This window comes from Bombyx mandarina, chromosome 18 (genome assembly GCF_030267445.1).
Source record: "Bombyx mandarina strain Sakado chromosome 18, ASM3026744v2".
Lineage (NCBI taxonomy): Eukaryota > Metazoa > Arthropoda > Insecta > Lepidoptera > Bombycidae > Bombyx > Bombyx mandarina.
The window spans coordinates 8,817,711-8,842,596 of NC_143224.1; the positions used below are offsets into that span (position 1 = coordinate 8,817,711).

General features: G+C 36.3%; 1 protein-coding gene across 4 annotated transcripts in view; it reads left to right on the forward strand.

The window, feature by feature from the left end:
- The window catches only part of Sema2a (Semaphorin 2a), a 397,753-nt gene that overhangs the window by 335,272 nt on the left and 37,595 nt on the right, over positions 1-24,886 (forward strand). For all 4 annotated transcript variants that reach the window (XM_028179046.2, XM_028179048.2, XM_089734599.1 and 1 more), the window contains 4 exons: positions 1,103-1,154; positions 1,669-1,731; positions 8,145-8,252; positions 21,539-21,809. In XM_028179046.2, coding sequence (XP_028034847.1) covers positions 1,103-1,154; positions 1,669-1,731; positions 8,145-8,252; positions 21,539-21,809 — 494 coding nt within the window. The remainder of the gene's footprint in view (positions 1-1,102; positions 1,155-1,668; positions 1,732-8,144; positions 8,253-21,538; positions 21,810-24,886) is intronic.

Here is a 24,886-nt window from a genome sequence, read left to right on the forward strand (position 1 = left end):
AAGATGTTATTCCTTCACCGTGGAAGTCAATCGAGAGCAATTGCTTTGTACGTATTTCATTAGAAAAATTGGTACCCGCCTGCGGGATTCGAACACTGTTGCATCGCTATATAGGAATGCACCGGACGTCTTATCCTTTAGGCCACGACGACTTCAATACATACATCCTGGCTTGGTTCTGGCTCAAAATAATACTGCGTATCCTACTTTTCAATAACCTACATAGTAGCAAATGCTTGCATATGTATCTACCTGCCGGCAAATTACAAATCGACACTTAGTCGTCACTATCCACTGCCTGTTTCTTCTGCAATGAAACTCTGATTCAAAGGAAGAGATCATAGTTTTTCCAATGCGATTGAAGCTTCAACCTTCACTCCGCCTTTCTTTTTAATGACCTTGGAGGCAGATGAGAATACGGATGATTAGTGGTTAACGTCGCTCATAGATGTCAACAATACCAGGGGATGAGTCAAGATGTTTCCCACCGTTAAAAGCCACTGCCTACCGTTCCAAGCCACTGTCTTCAAGCGCCATTTACGTTCTGACTTCTCTATAACAGGTATTGTAGAATACACTAAAATAAACTAAGCTTAATTTTTACAATTTTATACGATACACAACAACAAGATTTAGTTTTCAACAAAATCAATCGTAAAATATCGAGAAACAAAAACCAATTGGCCCGATCCAAAACGAATGGGAATTTTACGAGTACGACCGGCGTTGTATCAGTTTTACCTCCTATACCCGACTATTAACCAGTTTCCTAAGATCTTCCGTGCGTGATAGTTTCAATCTCTCGAATGTCTGAAGCACAAAGCTGTGATAGATCCTAAAGGGTCAAATCGCGCTGGTGATTCAATAAAAAGAGGTGATATAGGTCAATCGTGTGTGTCACGAAGCCAGCTAATTCTGTTCGGGAAATAGCCCACCACAATTTCCACCAATAAAACGATTCTTCTATAAATGTTATAGCAGCTTCAACTTTGTTAAGTATTCGTTTTGCCCGTAGTCGATTCTACTCACAATTTCCATTCGAATAGGCTAAGTTAAACAGTTTTGAAACTTTATGTTTTACTAACGAAAGTTTTTGTTACAGGGATCGGTTATATCGGCTGAATATGAATAACATTAGTGCGTCGCATTGCGAAGTAAGTTAATTATAAAATAATAACTAAGCAGTTAACTTAGTTCTTATTTAGTAAATAATATAAATATCTTGACATTAGAGCCTAGACCTACTTTGAGAAAATTGTTTCAATTTGAATTCGTCTATATGAATAAATAACAGTAGCTTTAGTTCTCCCTAAGCCGAAAAGACTATAAGTTAAAACTCAATAAGTTAAAGAAAACTAACCATAAGAATATCCTAAAAATATTATTAAAACATTAAAACCAATTCCAAATAAAAATGTTTAAAAGTCGAAGTCATGGATATAACGCGTCTAAGGCCGTTTGTTTCTAATTTCAAGATTTTAGTTTCATACTTTTTTCTATTATTTCTATTAGTAAGCATAATTTGATTGGTTGGCCTTATGTATTATTTATTTTTATTTATTTATTTATTTATTTATTATTATTATTATGAGTCCAGCTATTTTACAATAGAACATTGGTAACTTTTATATTATAAATAAATTAATGCAATCCTATTTCTTGTTACAGAGAGATTCAATTAACCTAGAGCCTAGCAACGTGGCCCAATGCGTATCCAAAGGAAAATCAGAGGTAAGGAAACAATTATAATATTTAATATCTGTATTTAAAGGCTGCAATTGAATTTTTAATTTTCAATATTACTCAGAGCTAAAATAAAACTACCACTATTTCTATCAAGGGTTAATCCCATTTTTAAACGTGAGCGGCGGACGGCGAGCATATTTCATAGCGGGAGGGCTTACAGCCACGCTTTGCCTCGCTATATTAAGGCAGTTAATTTTGATTTACAATCCCTACGTAAAAGCAATATTTGTTTTATTTCTTGGCGGCCTGAGGTGGTCCCGGAGACGGAAAACGACGATTATTACGAGTCGCCTCGATACGTCATCAGCTAATTCGATAATGTTCCACTCTACGAGAAATGTTACCCTACACTCGAACGATTCCCTTTATTTTTCTGTTTCGTTGGTATCTCAATACAATTTTCTGGATTTTATTACGCGTCGTTTTTCTTTTAACATTCCGTATGTGAATGTGCGTAATAAAACCGTTGACTTTGCATTATGATGTAACAAACGTCGCTTCAGAATTCATTTATATATCTGTCGACTCAGTAAGCGCGTTTATATCTAATAAGAAAGTCGTAAAGTCGAAATGTAAAACGGAATACCTAATGTGAAATGAATAAAGTCTCCAAGCGAGCTGTAAAACCTCTCATGATTCGAAAAGGTGTTAGCAACAGAGAGTAAGTAAGTGAAACAGTAAATCGACAAGTTTACGCCGCAAGCCAGTATCCAACAAGCAACCCGTATAAACCCTACAAATAAAAGGTCAAAGTTTTGCAATAGCACCGAAAGAACCATTCCAGACCACATGCGACCCACTCCAACTCTTCCCGTATAGAAAAAAGTAAATTTGTTTTATTAGTATCAAAGAGGGCTATAAAAAAGATATATACCCAAGTCTATCACCTCGATCGTGGGTAGAACGGCCACTCATGAAAGCTATAATCAAAGTTTCTCGCTGTCGGCGAGTTTTCTTTTCTCTAAACACGGTGTCGTTACACGAAAAAGGCTGGAAAAATGCCATCGGCAAATTCCGTAAGTCGGCTACCGGCCCGACAGTTGGTTTGTTGTTTTAAGTCCCTCACTCTCGGTAGTGCTATTGAGGAAATTCCACTTAAACTAATCGTGACTTTCTCGGATTTTAAAAATTAGAACTTGAGAAAATCGACCTACTATATTTTAATGATTTAATTTAAGTTTATCAGTAAGTGATGCATGAAACTTCATTTTCATTACCCTAAGATTCTTTACTCAACAAGCAATAAAACATGGTGCATTAAGAATGCAAATCGACGTTTTAAAATCCGTAATAAAAACCATTGTGAAAAGAAAAACAGTATTCAAGGCATAAAAATGCGAGAGCGGGCCGTAAATCTACTTACGTACAAAGTGGCGAATAATTAACGAAATGGTCCAATCGAAGGCATTAGTTCCCAGCGAAGTTATGCGAGAGCTGCCAGCTAAGTGCCGTTAAAAGAAACTTAGACGTGAGCTCGATTGTTCTGCTTAATTCTGATTGTTTCTGAGTGCAAAACAGTTTTCTGTTCGCGTCAGTGCGACGGCTGAGCATTAAGAGTATATTAATCCGTTAATTACTTTAGAACAATCTCGCGAAGTTACCTCAGCGGGCACGGCCCAAAGAAACAAGAAGAAAAGTTTTTATTGGGAAACAAAGCACTCGGTTAATTGTTTGTACGCACGTGCCCATTTGTATACTCATTTCGACGAGCTACAAGATTTCTTAAACTATCCGCCTATTTTTTTCCACTCAAAGGACAATAGATCAGCTAATAAACCAATTTACGATGTTTTATGGTCGTAACTGCTTTTGTGATTGTTATAAATTGCTGATAAACCTAAAATTGTCTCAATAAAATATAAGCGCTACATTTGAAATGAGTTTTAATAATAGCATATTTTATTATCCATTGCTTAATCAGTTTCTCTATTGGCCATCTGTCATTTATTTATTCTCTTTGAGTAAGAACAAGTCTATTTCTGTTCGCGAATACACTTCACTCGTTACTGTCCAACGACTGTTGGCTGCAACATTGATAATTCTATAGTTAGACATAACATAGAAGTGACATTTCTGTGTTACTTCTATGAATACAGCCTTATAAAAGCATTTCAGTCTTTCTAGACTTTTTTATAAGACTGCTAGCCGTACTCGCCCGCTTCTCTGGGTATATAAAATTAACGCTATTACTTATTGTCATTATTATTAGGGAGTCCAACACTCATATAAATATTAGCCTATCCATTAAGTACATGTATTTTCTACATGGATACCAAGTTTCAAGTCAATCGGATGCATGGTAGTTATAACGGAACATCCGTAAAAACCACTGTAGATTTATATATTATTATAGAAGTATAGATTTCATACTGATAACTACTAATGTCAGAACCTCAATACGAATAGATAATTTGTTCTGATAGGTTTTTTTTTATAATTCGTGTTATAATCACAATTAAACACACAAAACGATAATACATAGTTTAATATGTCCGATTTTTCAAATGAAACCTTAATGAACTGCAATGGACCAACAGTGCCGTACCCGGTGAAACGAGCAATGCATATTTCTGTCATTCGGAATATTAATGTCCCGTTTAATATTTATGCCGAGCGCATATTTGCATAATCACAGCATGCGAACACTCATACACATCAGTGTACTTTCGCATATTACTATTATTCCAATGAATTTTGCCTCGAGTGCTCCTATATCTGTCTACTCGTGAACGAAATTTCCAGTGCAGAACAACGAGTGCACAACGAATATTTTGGGATTTTTGAAGTGAAACTTCTTTGGAATCGTTGTGATTTCAAACTCGATGAAACGAAATGAAACGAAACGAAAAAATAAGTCCATAGAGACACAAACACATAAATGTATAGGATTCAGCCGGCGAGAGAATGATATACCTAGTCAGGTCATAAATTCTGTCACATGCTTAATGTAAAATAATTGAAACAAGTTTATTCATTATGTAACCATTCATATACCAAAATGAACTTAACAAAACATAGATTCTTATGACACTAAAGTTTATTCAAAATTACCTCCGTGATTTTGAATACAGGCCTTCAATCTGCGCGGCCAGTCGTCTATCGCAGCACGAACGAGGTCCATGTCAATATCGACGGCTGCCTTAATCAAGGACGTCTTGAGTGACTCCAAATTGGGATGAGGCTTTGAGCACGCCTTTTCCTCCAAGTGTTGCTATATCTTGTAATCTAACGGATTCAAATCTGGACTGGAGGAGGGCCAGTCTTCGTGCCGGATGAAGTCGATTTCACGCGCCGCCAGCCAGTCTTGTGTGCTCTTCGCTCTATGAGCTGGCGCCGAATCTTATTGGAATACCTAGTGCCTGTTATTGAACATGGTATGAGAAACAGGTTCCACAAGGTTCGTCAGGACTGTATTTTGATACACAACTGCATTCGTTTTTACACCTTTCTCACAAAAATGTACCTCTGTTAAGCCCCAATAAGAAACCAACCATACCATGAGCGAGGATAGAAAATGACCTCGTTGGACACGCGGAATACGGTTGCTCGCTTCTTCACTACTGTGTGCGTACACCTTATCATTTTGTTTGTTGTAGCTCTCTTCTACGGTAAAAATTTTTTCATCCGAAAAAAGAATTTCCCGATATTTTTTTCCCGCGTACCGCTTCAACAAAGCGCGGCATCTCTTCAGTCTCAGGTCCATTAGACGAGCATTCAAACGATGTCCTGTTTTTCTTTGATATGCCCGAAGCCCTAAGTCTTCATTTAACACCCTTTTCACCGTGGTTCTGCTTAACCCCATCTGAAGGGCCAACAGTTTCTGCTTACGTTTGGGATTTCTTTGAATTCGCGCCTTCACAGCTTTTATCACTGCTGGAGTCCTAACAGACCGAGGGCGACCACTTCTTGACCTGTCATCTACACTAGAGTCTTCATTGTATCGTTTGATGGTACGATAAACGAATCTTTTGGTTATATTCAAATTTTTCAGTATGTTAAAAATTTGAATTGGCGCGTAACCGCAACGATGCAACGCAATAACTGCAACACGGTCTTCTTTAAGCGTCCACTCCATATTTAAAAATGAGTAAAATTCTAAAAGTATACATTTTTATTTTCATGAACAATTCGAAATTCGAATTCAATAAACTTTTTTGTGGCCAGCATTCTAAAAGAAAAGTTTTTACTGTGTGACCATACTTATGACCTGACTAGTTAGAACACATTATACGTGAAGTTAAAATATAAATTCACAGAGGGCGCTACCTCATACTATAAAAGATGATTTACAATTATTACCATTTAGTTTGTCATCAACAAATGTCGCTGCACGTAAATTCAATAATTCCTGAATCGCTGTGACGAGATGTTACACATTTAATAGACGTTCTCGTATTTCTTTTGCTAAATCATACTTACTTGGTGAAATGCATACACACAAACACTTTTTTGTCTGCATATAATCATAATAAGTAATTCTGGGATCCTGTACTCCTCAGCGTACTTATCCGTGGTAAAGGGAGCTGGGTAAGTCCGTCCGTTCTGTAAGTTTTAAGTAGTTAACGAAGCCCACACTCTTCACAGAGTTAAAGCAACCGCCAACCACCCAGCTTTAAGACATAAAGTGAAATTCTCAATAGTACAGTGACACGTCTATTTTATGCTCCATACCGAAACGCGCGAATATTTTGCGGTAGAAATAAGTTGGGGATATCGGGATAGACGTCCGTGCGGGATTGTGACCAATAAAATTTGGTTACAACAATTTTTTGTTGAAGACATTTGCGGTAGGTAGTGGTTTCTTTGTGCCCCTGACATTACTGACATCTACCATAAGAACGACGGTAGCTACTACTTACTACCCTTAGGAGGGCCGTACTCTCCTCTGCCACCGAGTTCAATTGCACAATAGTGACACCTATATAATCCGCAACCCTAGTGGGTAAGACCACCCCAAACGTGACGTATATTTATAGATGTGCTTAATTTTTCTTACGTTTCATTGTGGACATTTTAAAGTGAAATCGATCGATTTCCAAACCAAAATGGCTGGATGATATTTTTGACGTAAAGCTTACAGTTTTCGTGGTCATAGGCGGCCGATAAAAGTAGTATTATTTGTGTGTATCTACGTGTAAACAAAATTCGAAACAATAATTATATTTTTCATTAATCATTTTCCTGTATTTCATTGTTGACTGGAAACTTAATCTTTCTTACATCGTGTTGACGACAGCTTAATAACAACAGATTAGCTGTAAATAATCGACTAATCCTTTTATCGTAAACACCTTCCACATTTTGAAAATAAATTGAAAAAAAAGGACTTGTTCTTATTAATTATGTTCTTATTATTATAGTTAAATTCGACTATAATTAATTGAAATTATAAGTTTGTACACTATTACCGTTCTATTGTCATATATTATACTTTTATACTTCTTTAATCACAGTTTCGCCAAAACCACACTTTAGACAAATAATATTAAAGACAAACAATATTTAATCTATTCTCAATTTGACCACAAACTATAAACAATAAGAAAAGTTTGACAATAAACAAATAGTATGCATGCGTGTGTGTGTCAAATACATGGTAGTGTATGTAATGTTTTTTTATTGATTTTTATGCATAGTTTAAAAAAATATTAACATTCTGCACTCCTTCTCTATATTCTCTGTAAGTATGGGAAATTTAATATATAGACTATTATTATTAGAGACAAATGCCACCGCTAACTAAAAGTGCGGTCAAAGTCACCATTGCTTTTGACAAACGACTATATTATGTACTGCAGCAATTTTAGAACCAAAAATACCACAACGTGAATACCGTGACATGAGATCGAAGTGTCAATTGTATTCTATACCGGATTATCATACCCAAGTGCATTTATGGGTCCAGACGTGATGATGCCAATTTATAAGTTTTTAGGATTTAATTTTATTACACATCTAACGACCCGCCCTCGCTTCGCTTCGGAAACTGTAATTTATTATTGATTTCTCCACTATTTAATGGTGTTGTTATATATATAGACCTTCCTCTTCAATCACTCTATCAATTAAAAAAAGCCGCATCAAAATCCGTTGCGTAGTTTTAAAGATTTAAGCATACACAGGGACAGACAGATATAGGGACACAGAAAGCGACTTTGTTTTATACTATGTAGTGATGTTGTTTCTTCATAATGGAAGTTGTTAGGCAACACACGTTAAATACGTATTTTCTTAGAAAATATGAGACCTATGGGATTAGATGTAAAAACATATTGAAAGAATTATATTTATTTTTAGAATTACATAGCTTGAAAATTAAACATTACTTCCAATCCGAGAAGAAAAACTTTCTGTATTTGTTTTGTAATTTCCCGATTCATTCTTTTTATTTTTTTCAGCATTTCGACTGTCGAAACCACATCCGTGTAATTCAACCTATGGGCGACGGATCACGCCTGTATGTCTGCGGTACCAATGCTCACAGCCCCAAGGATTGGGTCTTATATGTAAGTACTAGTAAATTTTATTAAAATACTAGCTGACCCGGCAGACTTCTTAGTGCCTCAATCGATAAATAAAAGACACATCAAGGGGACACATCAAAGGAAAAACAAAATTGTTTATTTTTATATAATTCCGAGCATTTTTATATTTTCTCACCATTTAAACCTTCCCTGGACTTCCACGAATAATTCAACATCAAAATTAGCCAAATCGGTCCAGCCGTTCTCGAGTTTTAGCGAGACTAACGAACAGCAATTCATTTTTATATATATAGATTCAGTCAGTGACGATTTTCAGTGAAAGCTAAATTTACATAATTATATCGTGACTCTTATGTACCGTCCCCGATAAACCTATATATAGACCTGATATATTACTCGTAGTATGAGTAACGTGAAGGAAATTGAATTGAGGTATAAAGTCGACACTTGATTTATATTTATAACAGACTCAGAGGCTGTCCTCTCTTCAAACCAAAAAAACTGGATGAACCCGATTAACACGCACGACACCTAGCTCATTTTTCAAAGCTTTAAAATTTTAATGCTTATTTAAAAAAACGATAACTCGTTGATATCTCATTCTGCAGTATACCAATAAAATTTTCACGGAAATATTATCATCGTCTAACTAGGCTATCTCGCTCCAGGCACATGTGACTAAAGCCGGCCATTATCTAAAGACTACTTCAACTGATCCCTCCTATATGTGACTTGGAGACTAGCCAACAGTGCAACAGATCTCCAACAGGTTCCACTATATTGTGCCACCGAAAAACATTTAAAAACTAAATTGAATGTTTAATGTCGAAACCTAATAGTTGAAATATTATCATTGACAAGAATGCCGTCCAATATTGAAATTGCAGTTTCGAACATTCTTAACAAACAGTATTGTTTTGTCACAATTGTGTCTCATAGTTTTATTGCCAAGAAATAAATCAGAATCTTCTCTATTTTTTGCGTTTTCTTCTAAAGCATCAGTTGGCATTATGATGAATATGATTTAGTAATTTTTTTTGTAAATCGGATTTATTGTTCAACGTCAAGTTAAAATGTGTATTCTGTATTCTTATAATTCTTTTAAGCTTCTTTTCCTACACTTATAAGCATTAGGCTTAAATTCGAACAAACAACATTATCAAGTATACTTATGTATATTCAGATAAATCATAAAGCAAAATTGACGAGATAACCCGTCAATAAACGCCATTAAATGAGAATTTTCAATATAAAGTAAAGAGACTGATGTCGTTAAAGACGCATCTACATTCAGATAGGTTCATAAAAGCAGTAGTTTTCTAACGGGAACCGCTATGAATTTCACGGACAGTGGCTCCAAACGACGCAGCCAGACGAGCAGGGATTTCACTCGTCGCGAGAATATTTTCAAGTGACTTCGACGCTTCTTCTTTATCAATCACATTACGTGCAAATATATTTTCAGGTTTACGAACTTCATTTTCATCAAATTCCTTTATAATGGCTATTTTTACTTGAGAATTGTGTCTGTAATTTTTTTCTTTTTCTTTATCAATCATATTACGCGCATTTATATTTTAAGGTTCACGAACTTGGTGTTAATCAAATGCCTTTCTAGTAGCTATTTTTAGTTGAGAATCTGGTCTGTAAAAATTTGTCTCTGTTTTTGTGGAGTAATTTTTAACTTTAATAATAATATGGGTTTTAACACAATGGAAATCTAAAACAGACCGCAATAAATTTCGCGACCCCGTACACCTCTCACTCTTGCTTCTCTTGACTTTCATGTAATTTTATGATATATAGGCGGTCGTTTTGACCCTTCACACGTTTTATCGGGGTCCTAACAGAGTTTATATACCGCAATTTTTTTTTCAAATTCCCTCTTTAAAGTATGCATAGGATGAATTTACTGAAGATAAAAATTATGGCCCTATCAAGTTTTCTCCTACTTTATTAAACGTTTATAGCTACGTGAATGTTGTATTGTGTTTATCTACAAGACAAATAAAATGTTTACGATGTAGGTTCTATTATTAGAGCAGTTTCTCTGGTGAAACGGAATACGCGAGTGCTCCCCTCTCCAAGCTCTCCAAATTGTCGGCTGCAAAGATAAATCCCGCAATAACTCGGGAAATTCAAACTAATAGGAAGGCAAAAATTGAAAATATATCATTGATACTTTCGCGGAGGGGACGAGACCGTGTTGTTACACGCAGGCCCATCTCTTATACACATCGCTGACAAAACAGAGATAGTTCGGTGTTTTAACGTGGCTGACTGTTGAACCATCTTAATTCCCTTTTTGAATCGGTTTAATTAACTTTCGTATCGCGTTCGCGCAGACCGTTTTGATAATTTGAACTAAAATGCAAATTTCGTACAGTCAAATCGAATCGGTGAATATAAAAACAAAAGCGTATTTTTTTTACAGATTACGACGTATCAATGAAATATATATTTTATGAATTAACTATTTATACGCTTTCATTCAAGGAGGCTTATAAAAAAAACAATAAGGACAAGGTTCGCTTTAAACGTAGTAAAAAATAATTTAGAAATAACAAGCAACGAAGATTTTCACTTAACACATTTGATTCACAAATGAACCGGTCACAATTCGAAAAACATTATAGTTAGTCCGGTTTACATTCGAATTTAGACTACTACGTCATATTTCAAGATGTGCGGCATTACCGTTGCGATATCTATAGACTACAATTGAAGTTGGCCGTAAACTTGATCAATCTGTTAATATGTCGGTGTATTGTGCAAAACATATATCGTTTTTAAATCACCAAGTCATTTGACCGAAACCCTAAATCAGAAATCAGGCGATATATTATATCCTTCTTGCGAATGATTCATGTGATATTCTCCCTCGGTTCTAGCGTAATGCGTCTCTGCGGCCGGTGGTTGAGGCCCGTCAGTTTCAAAAATTGAGTGAAATCACATGTATGGAATTGATAGGACCCACGGTACATGCGGCGGGCGCATCGAGCCGGTGCAGAACTAACCGAACGATCCATATTTGCTGCAACCGCCAATTTATATCTATTCCGTTATAAATGGCCGCACGCGATTGAACGCCAATGGGAAACAAATGACGCGCTTGTTTCTATTTGTACTGCGGATGATTGGTGTGCCCCAGTGTTTTGTTATCGAAATAATAATAAACGTTACAATTTCTTTTAGGTTACTAATTTTTAAACAATTTTTTTATTGCCTTTGTAGGCAGACGAGGATACGGCTCACCGGGTGGTGAGTGGTTACCGTCGCCAATGGATGACAACAAATCCAGGGGCAGAGCCAAGCCGCTGCCTACCACTAGAGTGTACCGATAATATGACTATCAAGCTACGTTAATACAAATACATACTATTAACAATAACGCCCTTAGCATTGCCATCAATAAAGTGATTTTTCCTTTGTATTGTGTATTGTGTATGTGGAATTTTAAAGTCAAATAGGCTTAGCACTGAAGCCGTGAAATTGCGTACTGGAGTATTATTCAAAATTACTCGTAGGTGTTTTCCAATTCATTAAGCACCGCTACGAAAAATCGATTCAGCATTCCAAATTTAAACGAGGACAATCGATAAAGGCGGCTATAAGCATTTTTATTCGAACAAGACAGATGGAATGCGTTTTAAATCTCCTATTAAGTACAAATCGCAGTACTGCAGAGGGGACAGGTAACAAACGGCACCTGTTTTTCATTCCCTTCTCATTTCTTTCATTATTTTAACGAGATCGCAGTAAAAGTAAATAAGACTGTAAACAAAAATGAAATAAATAAATAATGTGATTATATTATATAGTTTAAGGTTTATTTATTAAAATAAGACTTTCCGGTCATTTTATGTTTTGTTTCTCATTGCTTACGACAGAGCGTATTGTGAATCTAGATAGTCATCTGTCCATCCTGGTAATGCAAGCCACGAAGAACGATTGATGCCTTCTAGTTTAAAGGGTGGGAAAGGTTGAAAAAAGGTCTCAATCCAATTGAGACTTCTGGCAACATTTTTGTTGCTTTGTCTATGTTTGGTTATGGAGAACCTTGAAATTTTTCTAACTATCGACAGTAAAAAAGTGTAGTAATGTGCGAAATATTGCGGGAAAAATAGACCAAACTATCTCTTGCTTATTGTAAAGCACACTTTAATAGAGCCGTCACAAGCTACAGCGTCATTTCCAAAAATACTTTTTTTTCTGTTTATTGCCTTGTTAAATGTTTTAAAATCCTGTCCATTTTTGCCCAGAAGCAATCATGTTTTTCGGTTTAAAGGATCGGATAGCCATGATCACTTAAACGAAATTAAATAACGAAATAAAACGATAACCTTTATTGCTGGTGTATTAATAAATTTAATAATGTCAAAATTAGCATCGTCCGTGGAATTTTTTTAAACGATTTTGTACATGTTTTTTTAGATTCGTACCTTGGAAAGTAGTCAACGGGAAGTTCACATTGATCTCAAAAGTTGTTTGACTTTGATCCCTTTAGGCAAATATTTCCTTTCGTAAGTCAACCGTTTTATTTACCTCCAGGGTCCTTAAGTTTTCGCTATTTACCTTTTGAAGGATACCATCAATTAGTACCGCCACGTTTTTTTTTATTTTTTTTTATGTTGACTTCATTTTAAATGAGTCTTTAAATGAGTCCTTTGAAATAAAACGTTCGCTCTGATTATAACTAATTCAAAAGCCGTCCGTTAAATTTTCATTGAACATTCTCGACACAACAAGATTAATTTTCATCATAAACCACATACATAGTTGATCCGTGAACAGCCGCGAATTTATCTCATTTTGTATTGCGAAATGCACTTCGGAAAATCACTTTATAATCTATGCAATACAGCGTTCATGCAGGGACGCCGCATAACCATTTTTGCGCTCGGCTGTACGAGGCGATGTTCGTATCGTAAAATTTCATACTGAATGCATTTTAGTTGTGCTCGCGATAGTAGCGGTGAATTTTTTAAAAGCCGTATCTTGAAGCGCGAAGTATAATATGACGTATTTTAAAAATTTCACTTCAAGAAAAGGTAACACTTTTTTTTTATCTATATATTAATACGTGAAGCAAAAACTTTGAAACAAAAATTGCGCGGACGGAGGAGTATGAAATTTTCCACACTTATAGAGAATATAGAGAAGAAGTGCACAATGCTAATATTTTTTTAAATAATGCATAAAAGATACATTAAATTAACAAAGAAAACATTACACACACTACATACCGTGTATTTGACGCACACACGCATGCATACTATTTATTGTCAAACTTTTGTTCTTGACGTCTGTGGTCAAATTGAGAATATATTAAATATTGTTTGTCTTTATTAATATTTTTTTATAGAGTAGCCTTGGCAAAATATGTGATTATAGAAGTATAAAATACAATCATAATAGTGTACAAGCTTACAATTCCAATTAATTATAGTCGAATTTCGACTACTGCGGGACCTTTAGTTCTACTAATTTATTTATTATTTTCGTATTTAGCTTAACGTAATTCAATATCATTACTTGTATGACAGTTGTGTTTCTGGTGACTTTGAAACTTTCGTAATTCGATGAACGGTGTAAAGATCAATAAAATAAAGTTCGTCGAAAGCTTTAACCTGATAAAGTATCACTTTCGTGTTTGGAAATTATACGAATTCCAATAGAATTATTTTCAACAAAGATACCTTTATTATTATTAATTTTTTTTGATATCTTAGATGGTTGGACGAGCTCACAGCCCACCTGATTTTAAGTAGTTACTGGAGCCCATGGTCATCTACAAAGTAAATGCGCCACCCACCTTGAAATATAAGTTCTAAGATCTCAGTATAGTTAAAACGGCTGCCCACCCTTCAAACCGAAACGTATTACTGCTTCACAGCAGAAATAGGCAGGGTGGTGGTACCTACCCGTGCGGACTTACAAGAGGTCCTACCACCAGTTATTTATTTACCTTTGAGCAGAAGAGAGTTAAGTGGTTACCGAAAGTTGACAACACAACATGAATCCACCGGTCGCTTCAACGCCTAACGTTGGGATAATATGAATCCTAAAACAGATTAGTAAATGTTCCGGGACTTATTAATTAACATGACCAAATATTACGGGTATGAAGAAATCTAATGTGTCCATTTTCTGATCGATAATAGAAGAGTAATTAAAAATCCTATGGAGTAGACAGAAAACTGTGGAGTATTCGAAGTATCGAAAACAATATTATGACAGGTAACAAAACGCGAAATTAATCCGATGTCGAAGAAAGTAATAATAATCGAACACTCTCTATCTTTGATCATCTGTGTGCTTAGTGTGAGTTTTTTGAGGTTCTCGATAGCGTAAAAGTAACTCAAATTTGTGTGCAGTTGGAACAGCGCCCCTAGCGGCAAACGTAAGCAAACGTTCCAAATCCATACAAATATGATTTAACTTTTACGCTATCGAGAACGTTAAAAAACTCGCACTGAGCGCACTGAGCCTTAAGTATACTTTCTTTATAGCATTACTTATGTCAGAGCGATCGTGATCGTCATTTTAACATTTCAGTTAGTCCGGTTTACATTCAAATTTAGACTTTTTTTTTTATTGCTTAGAATTCGAGGACGAGCTCACAGCCCACCTGGTGTTAAGTGGTTACTGGAGTCCATAGACATCTACAATGTAAATGCGCCACCCACCTTGAGATATAAGTTCTAAGGTCTCAGTATAGTTACAACGGCTACCCCACCCTTCAAACCGAAACGCATTACTGCTTCACGGCAGAAATAGGCGGGGTGGTGGTACCTACCCGTGCGGACTCACAAGAGGTCCTACCACCAGTAAGAAACTACCACGTCATATTTCATGATGTGCGGCATTACCGTTGCGATATCTACGGACTTAAGTTAAAATTGGCCGTGAACTCATGAGTATCATTGCTGTGTGGGCAGATGTTATGTAGAACGACGAATAGTAATACACAAACTTACACCGGCACCTGCAATTCAGCTCAAACAAAACAAGCATTAGCACAAACGTGGTCATCAATGATAAATCCTAACCATTTGTATATTTGAAATCTGAAGCAATATTTCAGCACAAACCGCTATACTACAGCGCACAGGTGCAACGATTGTTCCGTTCTGAATTAGGAGCCGATATTGCAAAGAGTTTGCGATCGCATACAATGGCTATCTACTTTCATTGTCCATACTTAAAAAAATTGAATTCTGAAAACGCACCTGCCTCGATTTCAAAATGTTTTTTTATGAACTGATGAGTGCCTATAAAATGCCTGTCTTGAGACATTAAGAGAGAGAAGTCCCAATTACTTTGATTGAGGTATAATTAAATGAAATTAAAAATTAGGAATGCTTGATGGCAGTAATGAACAGGATGTTTGAACCCAATGCAGGGTTACTAGATGTTCTGTAGCTAAGATAAGAACCAAAAAACTACGGTTTATTTCGCTAAGTATGAAAATAAGCAAGGATCTGGAAAAAACGTAGACAAAACTACCATTCACACAATTTTTTTTTTATTGCTTATATGGGTGTACGAGCTCACAGCCCACCTGGTGTTAAGTGGTTACTGGAGCCCATAGATATCCACAACGTAAATGCGCCACCCACCTTGAGATATAAGTTCTAAGGTCTCGAGTATAGTTACAACGGCTGCCCCACCCTTCAAACCGAAACGCATTACTGCTTCACGGCAGAAATAGGCAGGGTGGTGGTACCCACCCGCGCGGACTCACAAGAGGTCCTACCACCAGTAATATATCCAGTAGTAAATCTATCAAGTATATTTCGAAATTTAAACCAATGCTACGAAAAAAAATTTCATTGCTTTTTTTTTGTTATAGCCCTAACAGAAGTCACAAAGCTTATTCTAGGATTCACATTGAAACTCTATAATTGTAAATCTGACATCAAAAGTCACAGTTCTCGCGAAATCACTGATATTAAACGTTCGCAACACAAACTGCATGTTTTAGTAAATAGAATCTGTAAAACAAACCAGCGCATGTAAAGTTTACCTTCGACTATTTCTTCTCGTACACAAACTGGGAGCATTCATAAAGTTATGTACCCAACTACAGTAAGCAAGTTTGAAGAGAGACGTATCACTTGCATGCACAGAGCTCATTTCGTATGCTTTAAATAGAAATAAACGTGTAAAGTTTACACTGCAGGAATACTGAGGTATTCTAGGTCACTTTAAACTTGCATACAGCACAAGTTTTTCACTTGGTTCGTATTATGTGTGCGTTCATACATGATAAGTTCGAATCTTGTCTGGCTTTTCTTGAAAAGTGTATGAATGACTACATAGCAAAAATTAGCGAGTATTCTTCATCTATTGAAACAATGATACCCGGGAAATTGGTAACTGCAAGTTTTTTTTTTTTTTGGACGAAGTCCCTTATTATGGGACGATGCGGAGGGGTACCCTAACTGGAAAAAAACGTCCGTAACGTAAGATTTTTATTAATAATGCACACAGTGTACGACTTAACTTTGTAATAACGTACAAAAATTAACATATTTTTTTATCATTCATTGACCACGATCTCAGAGCGTTCGTTTGCGCAATACACTAACTCTTATGCAAACAACCGTGAATGAAGTGTACCACAATAAGTTCGCACGTTACCGAATGACCGTGGGTTGTTGCGAAACCTCCAGTTTTATTTTCTTTATATCTCGAATATAACTTAAAATTAATATTTTCATAATAAGGAACTTCGTTCTTATCTGGTGTCCCACAACACCACACATCTTTTTTTTTTTAATTATTGGTAGCGCAGTTTTCGTATATTTCTTCCATTCGCGAAGGTTATCACTACAAAACCACATTTTGAAATAGCCATGCAGACTACTAGCCATTAATACAATAATAATCAATTATCAATACCACCGATACATATTGCTTTATCTACAATTCACTAGAAATACTGATTATCAACACAATAGTTTCCAAATTATGTATCCGTAATACACATACCACACAGCCACCTAAACTACTTGAATACAAAGTAAATATCTACGTAGTTTCTAATTCAGATCATCCCCACAGGTTATTAACTGATAGTGACGTGGTTGTCAAAACTTTACGAACCTCCCCACTATCTTGTACAATTTGAGATCCCTTGTGCGTTTGAAAGTTACTCTTATGCGATACATAGTGACAAAGACAAGTTTCCTAATATACGTCGTAACTTATTACTTACATTGTAACTAAGAATTCATTGTGAAAGTTCAGTTTAGTTTGTTGACACTCCATTAAAATACATATGACTGTTTATAACACTGATTAGGCGTACGAACTTGTTTCGAGGTTAATTATATTCAATGTGAAGTTGTTAATAAAGATTTGCTGCATTTGGAGTTACAAGCAAACAAACCTTTTGTTTTCATCCTGACTTTTTCTTGAGTTTTCCTTGAGTTCCACTTTAAGGATTGGGGCAAGTGTTATACAATTCGACATAACCCGTTCTGTTATTCCTTTCGACCAGTATCCGTGGTATCCGTAAACGGGTGCCACGGCGTTAAAATTTATTTATTGCTTAGATGGATGGACGAGCTCACAGCCCACCCGATGTTAAGTGGTTACTGGAACCCATAGACATCTACAATGTAAATGCGCCACCCACCCTGAGATATAAGTTCTAAGGTCTCAGTATAGTTATAAAATTGAGATAATTATACCTCATACCTCAAAGTGGGTAAAGGCCTTCAAGTTATGATGATTATCTGTTTCTAAATTAATAACAGATGCGCTGTGAATGCGTACACTATATATTACGCAAAAATAAAAAAAAAGTTATATATTTTTTTCTTTTTTTTATTGTTCGTATATATCTATTAATCGCATAAGTTATTAAACGTGAGTGAAGTACAAACGTTAACTTCGAAACGCACTACTCGCCTTAAAGTTCTCTATCACGAATATTCTTATCAAATATTCGAAGTGAGTGCAGAACTTGCAAGTTCGAAATGTCTCGAAACTTCAACAGTACGTATTACGTATGTAAAACAGCTATGCACAATGTATCGGGAAACCATTGTAGTACATCATACGACCCATGTGTGCAGGTGCACGGTACTCATAATATGTTTTTACAGCCGAATGTAAAGCTTAGAAAAGCGTGTTATAAACTTTAGCGATACCAAAGTAACGATTTCGCTTTCACAAAATTTTGGGTTGTTTCATTTTGTATTATCGTAAACTCGAAATGTTATTCAAGGTGTATTTCAAAACATCCGACTTGGATAATATCTGGACTTAGATAATTTAAAAACATCCAACACGTATGCAAGTTCAGAAAATTCAAATTGTCAGTCTATTGTAAAACATCCACTTTTATACTTTTGTAATACGATTCCTGTTAATGTGACTGTTTAATATGTAATAAAATCTATCAAACCACATATTAATCCGCAGGATATTTCACCCGTAATCTATTTAAAAATATCTGTTCCATAAATAATTCCCAAAAATTTTTATCAAATAAGTAATTGATCATATAATTTAATTATAACTATAATTGTAAATTGAAGTTCTACTTATATGATTAATGAACAAATAATTTAATAGCGAAGTAAAATAAGTTAGTAAGTGTTGTAAGTAGCAAGTAGTAGTTGTAAAGTGTTAGTAAGTTAGTGTTGAGTTCAAAACAATATAAATATAAAAGTATAATAACATACTATTAGGTATATTCTTTTCATGTAGCTTTAATACTAACGTAACAACGAAATTGAAATCGAAAATATCTGAAAGCCTCTTTACAGAACTTCTGAAATTAATAAGTTAAACTCGACCACGCTTTGAAAGCTTAAATCTCACAACAAGAGAACTTTTGAATCATATCGTTATGTCAACGGACGGACGTTCATTCTGTCAATGAAAAGCTTTCTAGATGCTAATTTGGCAAACAAACAAAAGCGTAGGCCTAATGAGGGACGCTTGCGGGTCCGAAGACAAACTTTCTTATTCGAAGGGAAGGGCCCGGAGTTCTTCCGTTCACTCCATTTACTTGTTTATTATGGACTTAGGAACTGAGCCCCGGGAAAAATAATGTATTGTAACACCAACGCTGTTAAATAGAATAAACAACATTAAAAATTTACTTTTTTATTTATTTATTGCTTAGATGGGTGGACGAGCTCACAGCCCACCTGGTGTTAAGTGGTTACTGGAGCCCATAGACATTTACAACGTAAATGCGCCACCCACCTCGAGATATAAGTTCTAAGGTCTCAGTATAGTTACAACGGCTGCCCCACCCTTCAAACCGAAACGCATTACTGCTTCACGGCAGAAATAGGCGGGGTGGTGGTACCTACCCGTGCGGACTCACAAGAGGTCCTACCACCAATAAAAAGTAAGTAACTCTGTTTGTTATAATTTTTGGTAAGATTCCTCTATATTAAGCTATATGTACATATATTTCACACGAATAACATCAAACAGTCTTTTGATCGAGTTAATGTTTTTGTCTTATTTATTTTGATTGTTTACAAACACCTGGCGAAATCTAACCGTTTCTTAATAATGAGTACTTAATATTTTAAATTTCACTGTTAATGGCTCTTAAAGCAATTTCCGTTAAGACTCCTCCGACGAAGGTCTACAGGGATCAAAGACTAAAAGGTGTTTATTGAAACAACTTTCCTTTATACCTACAACAGATTTTCATTAATTTATTGACAACATTTCCTGTAAGCGTATAAAAAAATACCAAATTAGTATTATTTTTTTAAATATCAGCAACATTATTTTGTTGCTCTAACTTATTCTTAGAAAAATAAGTGGCCGGATCAAGGGTGTAAGATGCGGGCACGTCTTCGCATGCCTAATTTAATCCTCGGCTTATTGAAATAAAAACGACATAGGTTTTCGACAGGTGCCGCGGGTTTCCGAGGGGAGATTCCGGTCACAGGTGCCACCGATGGTCGCGGCATCGTTAAAATTTACATAAAGTCTCAATCCACCAGGACGAGCGACGCTGCCCACCCCACATTTATGCTACATTTAGTAATTTTATGATAATTTTGAGATCGCTACCGCCACCCATCGCATTATACTAATAGACGGATTCTTCGAACGACTTCGAAAAAAAATTTCGTACCGCCTCAAAATAATAAATAAGTTTCAGTTAATAAATGGCGTTCGATGTGAAACGAACATAAATTTTTTTGAGAAATTAATGGCAGATGTGTTTTTGAGTAGCGGGGCGTTGGACCGGGTGGCCATTTTGCTGTTACTGACTTTGAAATGCATAAATTCAGTCGTAGCGTTTTATGTTTTACCGAAAAAGAAAAAAAAAACTTTTGATAAATGGCCCTTGAAATCGAAAAGCTTTGTGCGTCTAAAATTCCCATATACGATATTAATGCACCCCTCGGAAATTAATTTCGTGCTGTTACGAATATCATGTCTATGAAAACGCTGCAGAGAATGCATTAGCTGAAATTTAACTTGTAACCACACGCTAAATAAATATTGTGGTTATTTGATTAAAGCGAACGCAGGTAGCTTTAGGCCACTGTATGGACTAATTGACTTAGCAAAATTTATTTAGGTACTAGCTGACCCGACAGACTTCGCAGTGCCTCAATCGATAAATAAAAGACCTAAAATTTTGTATAAAATAAACTTAAACACATCAAAGGAAAAACAAAATTGTTATTTTTATTTAATTCAGAGCACTTTCATATTTATCTACCTTTTAAACCTTCTCTGGAGTTTCACAAATAATTCAAGACCAAAGTTAGCCAAATCGGTTCAGCCGTTCTCGAGTTTTAGCGAGACTAACGAACAGCAATTCATCTACTTATATACTACTATTATAAAGAGGAATGATTTGTTTGTTTGCTTGTATTGAATAGACTCCGAAACTACTGAACCGATTTGAAAAATCCTTTCACTGTTTGGAAGCTACACTATTCCCGAGTGACATAGGCTCTAATCTTTTTGAAAAAAGTTAGGGATCCTTACTAAAACCCCAATAATATAACCCAAGGTATAAAAAAATACCTAAAATATTCTTTACATCGCGTGCCCTGCGAAAACTATTGATGATAGAATAAAATAATGTACTACGACTTTGTAGAACACATTATTATTTACAAAAAGTGTCGTAACAGCATATGTCTAACTATTTTAGTTATACTGCAATAAGCGTTATTTTATTTAAATAAATAAAACAACGTCAAATATCGTTGAAGTTTTTGTTAAAGACCCGAGCGGAGCCGGAGCGGGCCGCTAGTTTTTATATATAGAGATTTTGATAATGTCTTGTTTTGTTGCAGTCGAACTTGACGCATCTGCCTCGTTACGAGTACGTGCCGGGCATAGGGATGGGGGTTGCAAAATGCCCGTATGATCCAGCGGACAACTCTACTGCTTTGTGGGTGGAGAAGGGCAACCCTGGCAACCTGCCCGCACTGTACTCGGGAACTAACGCCGAATTCACCAAAGCCGATACGGTGATCTTCAGAACGGATTTGCATAACTTGACGACGGGACGACAAGAGTTTTCCTTCAAGAGAACTCTGAAATACGACTCGAAGTGGCTCGACAGTGAGTATAAAGTCTCGTCAGCTGTTTTGTTTAGTTTTAGTTTCGAGAATATTCTTTACCAACTACGTATTTATGTACTTCGAGGAAGTTCCAAAATTTTCCAGCGAACTAATTGTAATTTTATAAGAACAATTGATTTGTTGGGAAGTTATGTTAATATGAGTTAGATCGTTAAGTATGTACATATGTAGGTATAGCCCTAGTGTATGCGTTCGCACAACGTTTTTCTCATGAACTTGAAATTTGGGAAAGTTGTTGTTAGATCTTCAGAGGTTTTTTTGTCAAAGTATAAATCACGTACGATAGAAAGCCGTATAAAATAACATCAACCTTTATCTTTCTGGGGTATCATACAAGACAACTAAGGGATTCGGCAGAAAACCGATAGCAGCGCTCTCTACAAGCAGCGCTCTCTCTCTCTCTTACTGATCGGAGGTAGGACCTCTTGTAAGTCCGCACGGGTAGGTACCACTACCCTGCCTATTTCTGCCGTGAAGCAGTAATGCGTTTCGGTTTAAAGGGTGAAGCAGCCGTTATAACTATACTGAGACCTTAGAACTGATATCTGAAGGTGGGAGGCGCATTTACGTTGTAGATTTCTATGGGCTCCAGTAACCACTTAACACAAGGTGGGCCGTGAGCTTGTCCGCCCATCTGAGCAATAAAAACAAACACGCATTGATTAGAAACCCTCTTTTGCTCGAATTTTATTAAAATGCACCCACTCTACAAAATCATATTACGCCACTATAATAGTGTTGCAATTACGATTTCACTGACCCATCAATACGTGTAATCAAGCTCATTGTAACGTGATTGATATCACTATTAATCCATTCATTGCATTGAACAATCAGTGAGCATCCAAAAGCTCGGCCCGTAATCATTAGTACAAATGTACATTTATAGATTCAATTCTCGCAGAATAGTCGTGTTTGGGAAAATAGACGAGAATTGTTGACTAGTATTTTGATATTGTTAAATAAATAACACAAGCAAAAATAATAATTTAAGCCACTTTTACGATTTAATCCCATGTTTATTACTGTCATTAAATTATTTCTAACGTTTTTTATTATTGCTTAGATGGGTGGACGAGCTCACAGCCTTACTGGTGTTAAGTGGTTACTGGAGCCCATGGACATCTACAACGTAAATGCGCCACCCACCTTGAGATATAAATTCTAAGATCTCAGTATAGTTACAACGGCTGCCCCACCCTAAAAACCGAAACGCATTCTTCACGGCAGAAATAGGCAGGGCGGTGGTACCCACCCGCGCGGACTCACAAGAGGTCCTACCACCAGTAATTACGCAACTTATAATTTAGCGGGTTTCACTTTTATTACACGATGTTATTCCTTCATCATGGAAGTCAATCGTGAACATTTGTTGAGTACGTAATTCATTAGAAAAATTGGTACCCGCCTGAGATTCGAACATCGGTGCATCGCTCAACACGAATGCACCGGACGTCTTATCCCTTAGGCCACGACGACTTCAAGCGTCGAGTTTCGTAACGTTTCGAGTACTTTACTTTCGTAGCCACGTTACGTCTGTAGGACGACTGTACAGTATTTTTTCATATTATTTTTACTCAGATATAAACCATAAAAGTAATTTTAATTATCATTTATATCATAATATTTATCCCTGGTGGTAGGTCCTCTTGGGAGTCCGCACGGGTAGGTACCACCACCCCGCCTATTTCCGCCGTGAAGCAGTAATGCGTTTCGGTTCGAAGGGTGGGGTTGCCGTTGTAACTATACTGAGATCTTAGAACTTATATCTCGAAGTGGGTGGCGCATTTACGTTGCCTACAAGACATCTATGTCTATGGGCTCCAGTAACCACTTAACACCAGGTGGGCTCTGAGCTCGTCCACCCATCTAAGCCATAAATAAAAAAAAATACATATGCCTCGCGTAAGCCGAAGACATCAAAAAAGAACTTGCTTAGTGCAATGAAATAAAATTGAAATGAATCAGATAAACGAAATCAAAAGTTAGGAAATACAATTTTATTTGAGAAATTAAGACAAGTATGTTTAGGATAAACCACAAAAACAATTGAAATTTATTTGGTTTTTCAAAGGCAAATTAGATTACGAACGAAACGGGAATGACCCGTAGTCGACCTAATTGGATTACAGAATTACAAAGCTACAGAAATTCACTTTCATATATCGTTCAAATTAAAATATAATTCAAAGGAAGAGTTTATTTTATACTACTTTTTTTTAACAATAGGTATGCGTTCTTTGACTTGGGAAAAGAAAAAGTTCATACACTTCGCTTGCTTTATTAAAATTATTATACAAATATTATACACGTGCTCTGAGGAATTGTTCGAGATGATACCGGCATCTCGTTTTTACCATCGCACCGCCCGCCACCGGAGTAGAGTTCATCCATACTACCTGGAGCCACTGCGGTCATCCACAGTGCGTTTCCAGAGATCTTTTTTGCCACGTACCATCCTGCTATGGAATGAGCTCCCCTCCACGGTGTTTCCCGCGCGCTATGACATGTCCTTCTTCAAACGAGGCTTGTGGAGAGTATTAAGCGGTAGGCAGCGGCTTGGCTCTGCCCCTGGCATTGCTGAAGTCCATGGGCGACGGTAACCACTCACCATCAGGTGGGCCGTATGCTCGTCTGCCTACAAGGGCAATAAAAAAAAAAAACACATACGTATATTAGAAATGAGATCGCTCTGCCGTTTGTCTGTCGATTTGACACAGTATATTTTCTAAAGATCTATTGAACAAAATGCTTAAGGATTTTCCTAATAACATGTTTGTTAAAAATTAGATCCAAACAACGCAATGTTCCGTGGCTTAAACTAATTTTAATTTTGAGGTCCGTTATTCACTGCGAACGGACAATAAAATAAAAACTACTTAATGCTATTTGACGCTTCAAGGGGAATAAGAAAAATTTAACTTTACTTTATACTGCCTTCTAACGCAGACATAAGGTCCAACTCATGACTTTGCGGCCAGTAACGTCTCCCATGCATTTTCCGCCCGATGGGTAGTTTCCACATTAACGTTACTATAAGCAAAAATGTTTTTTTTA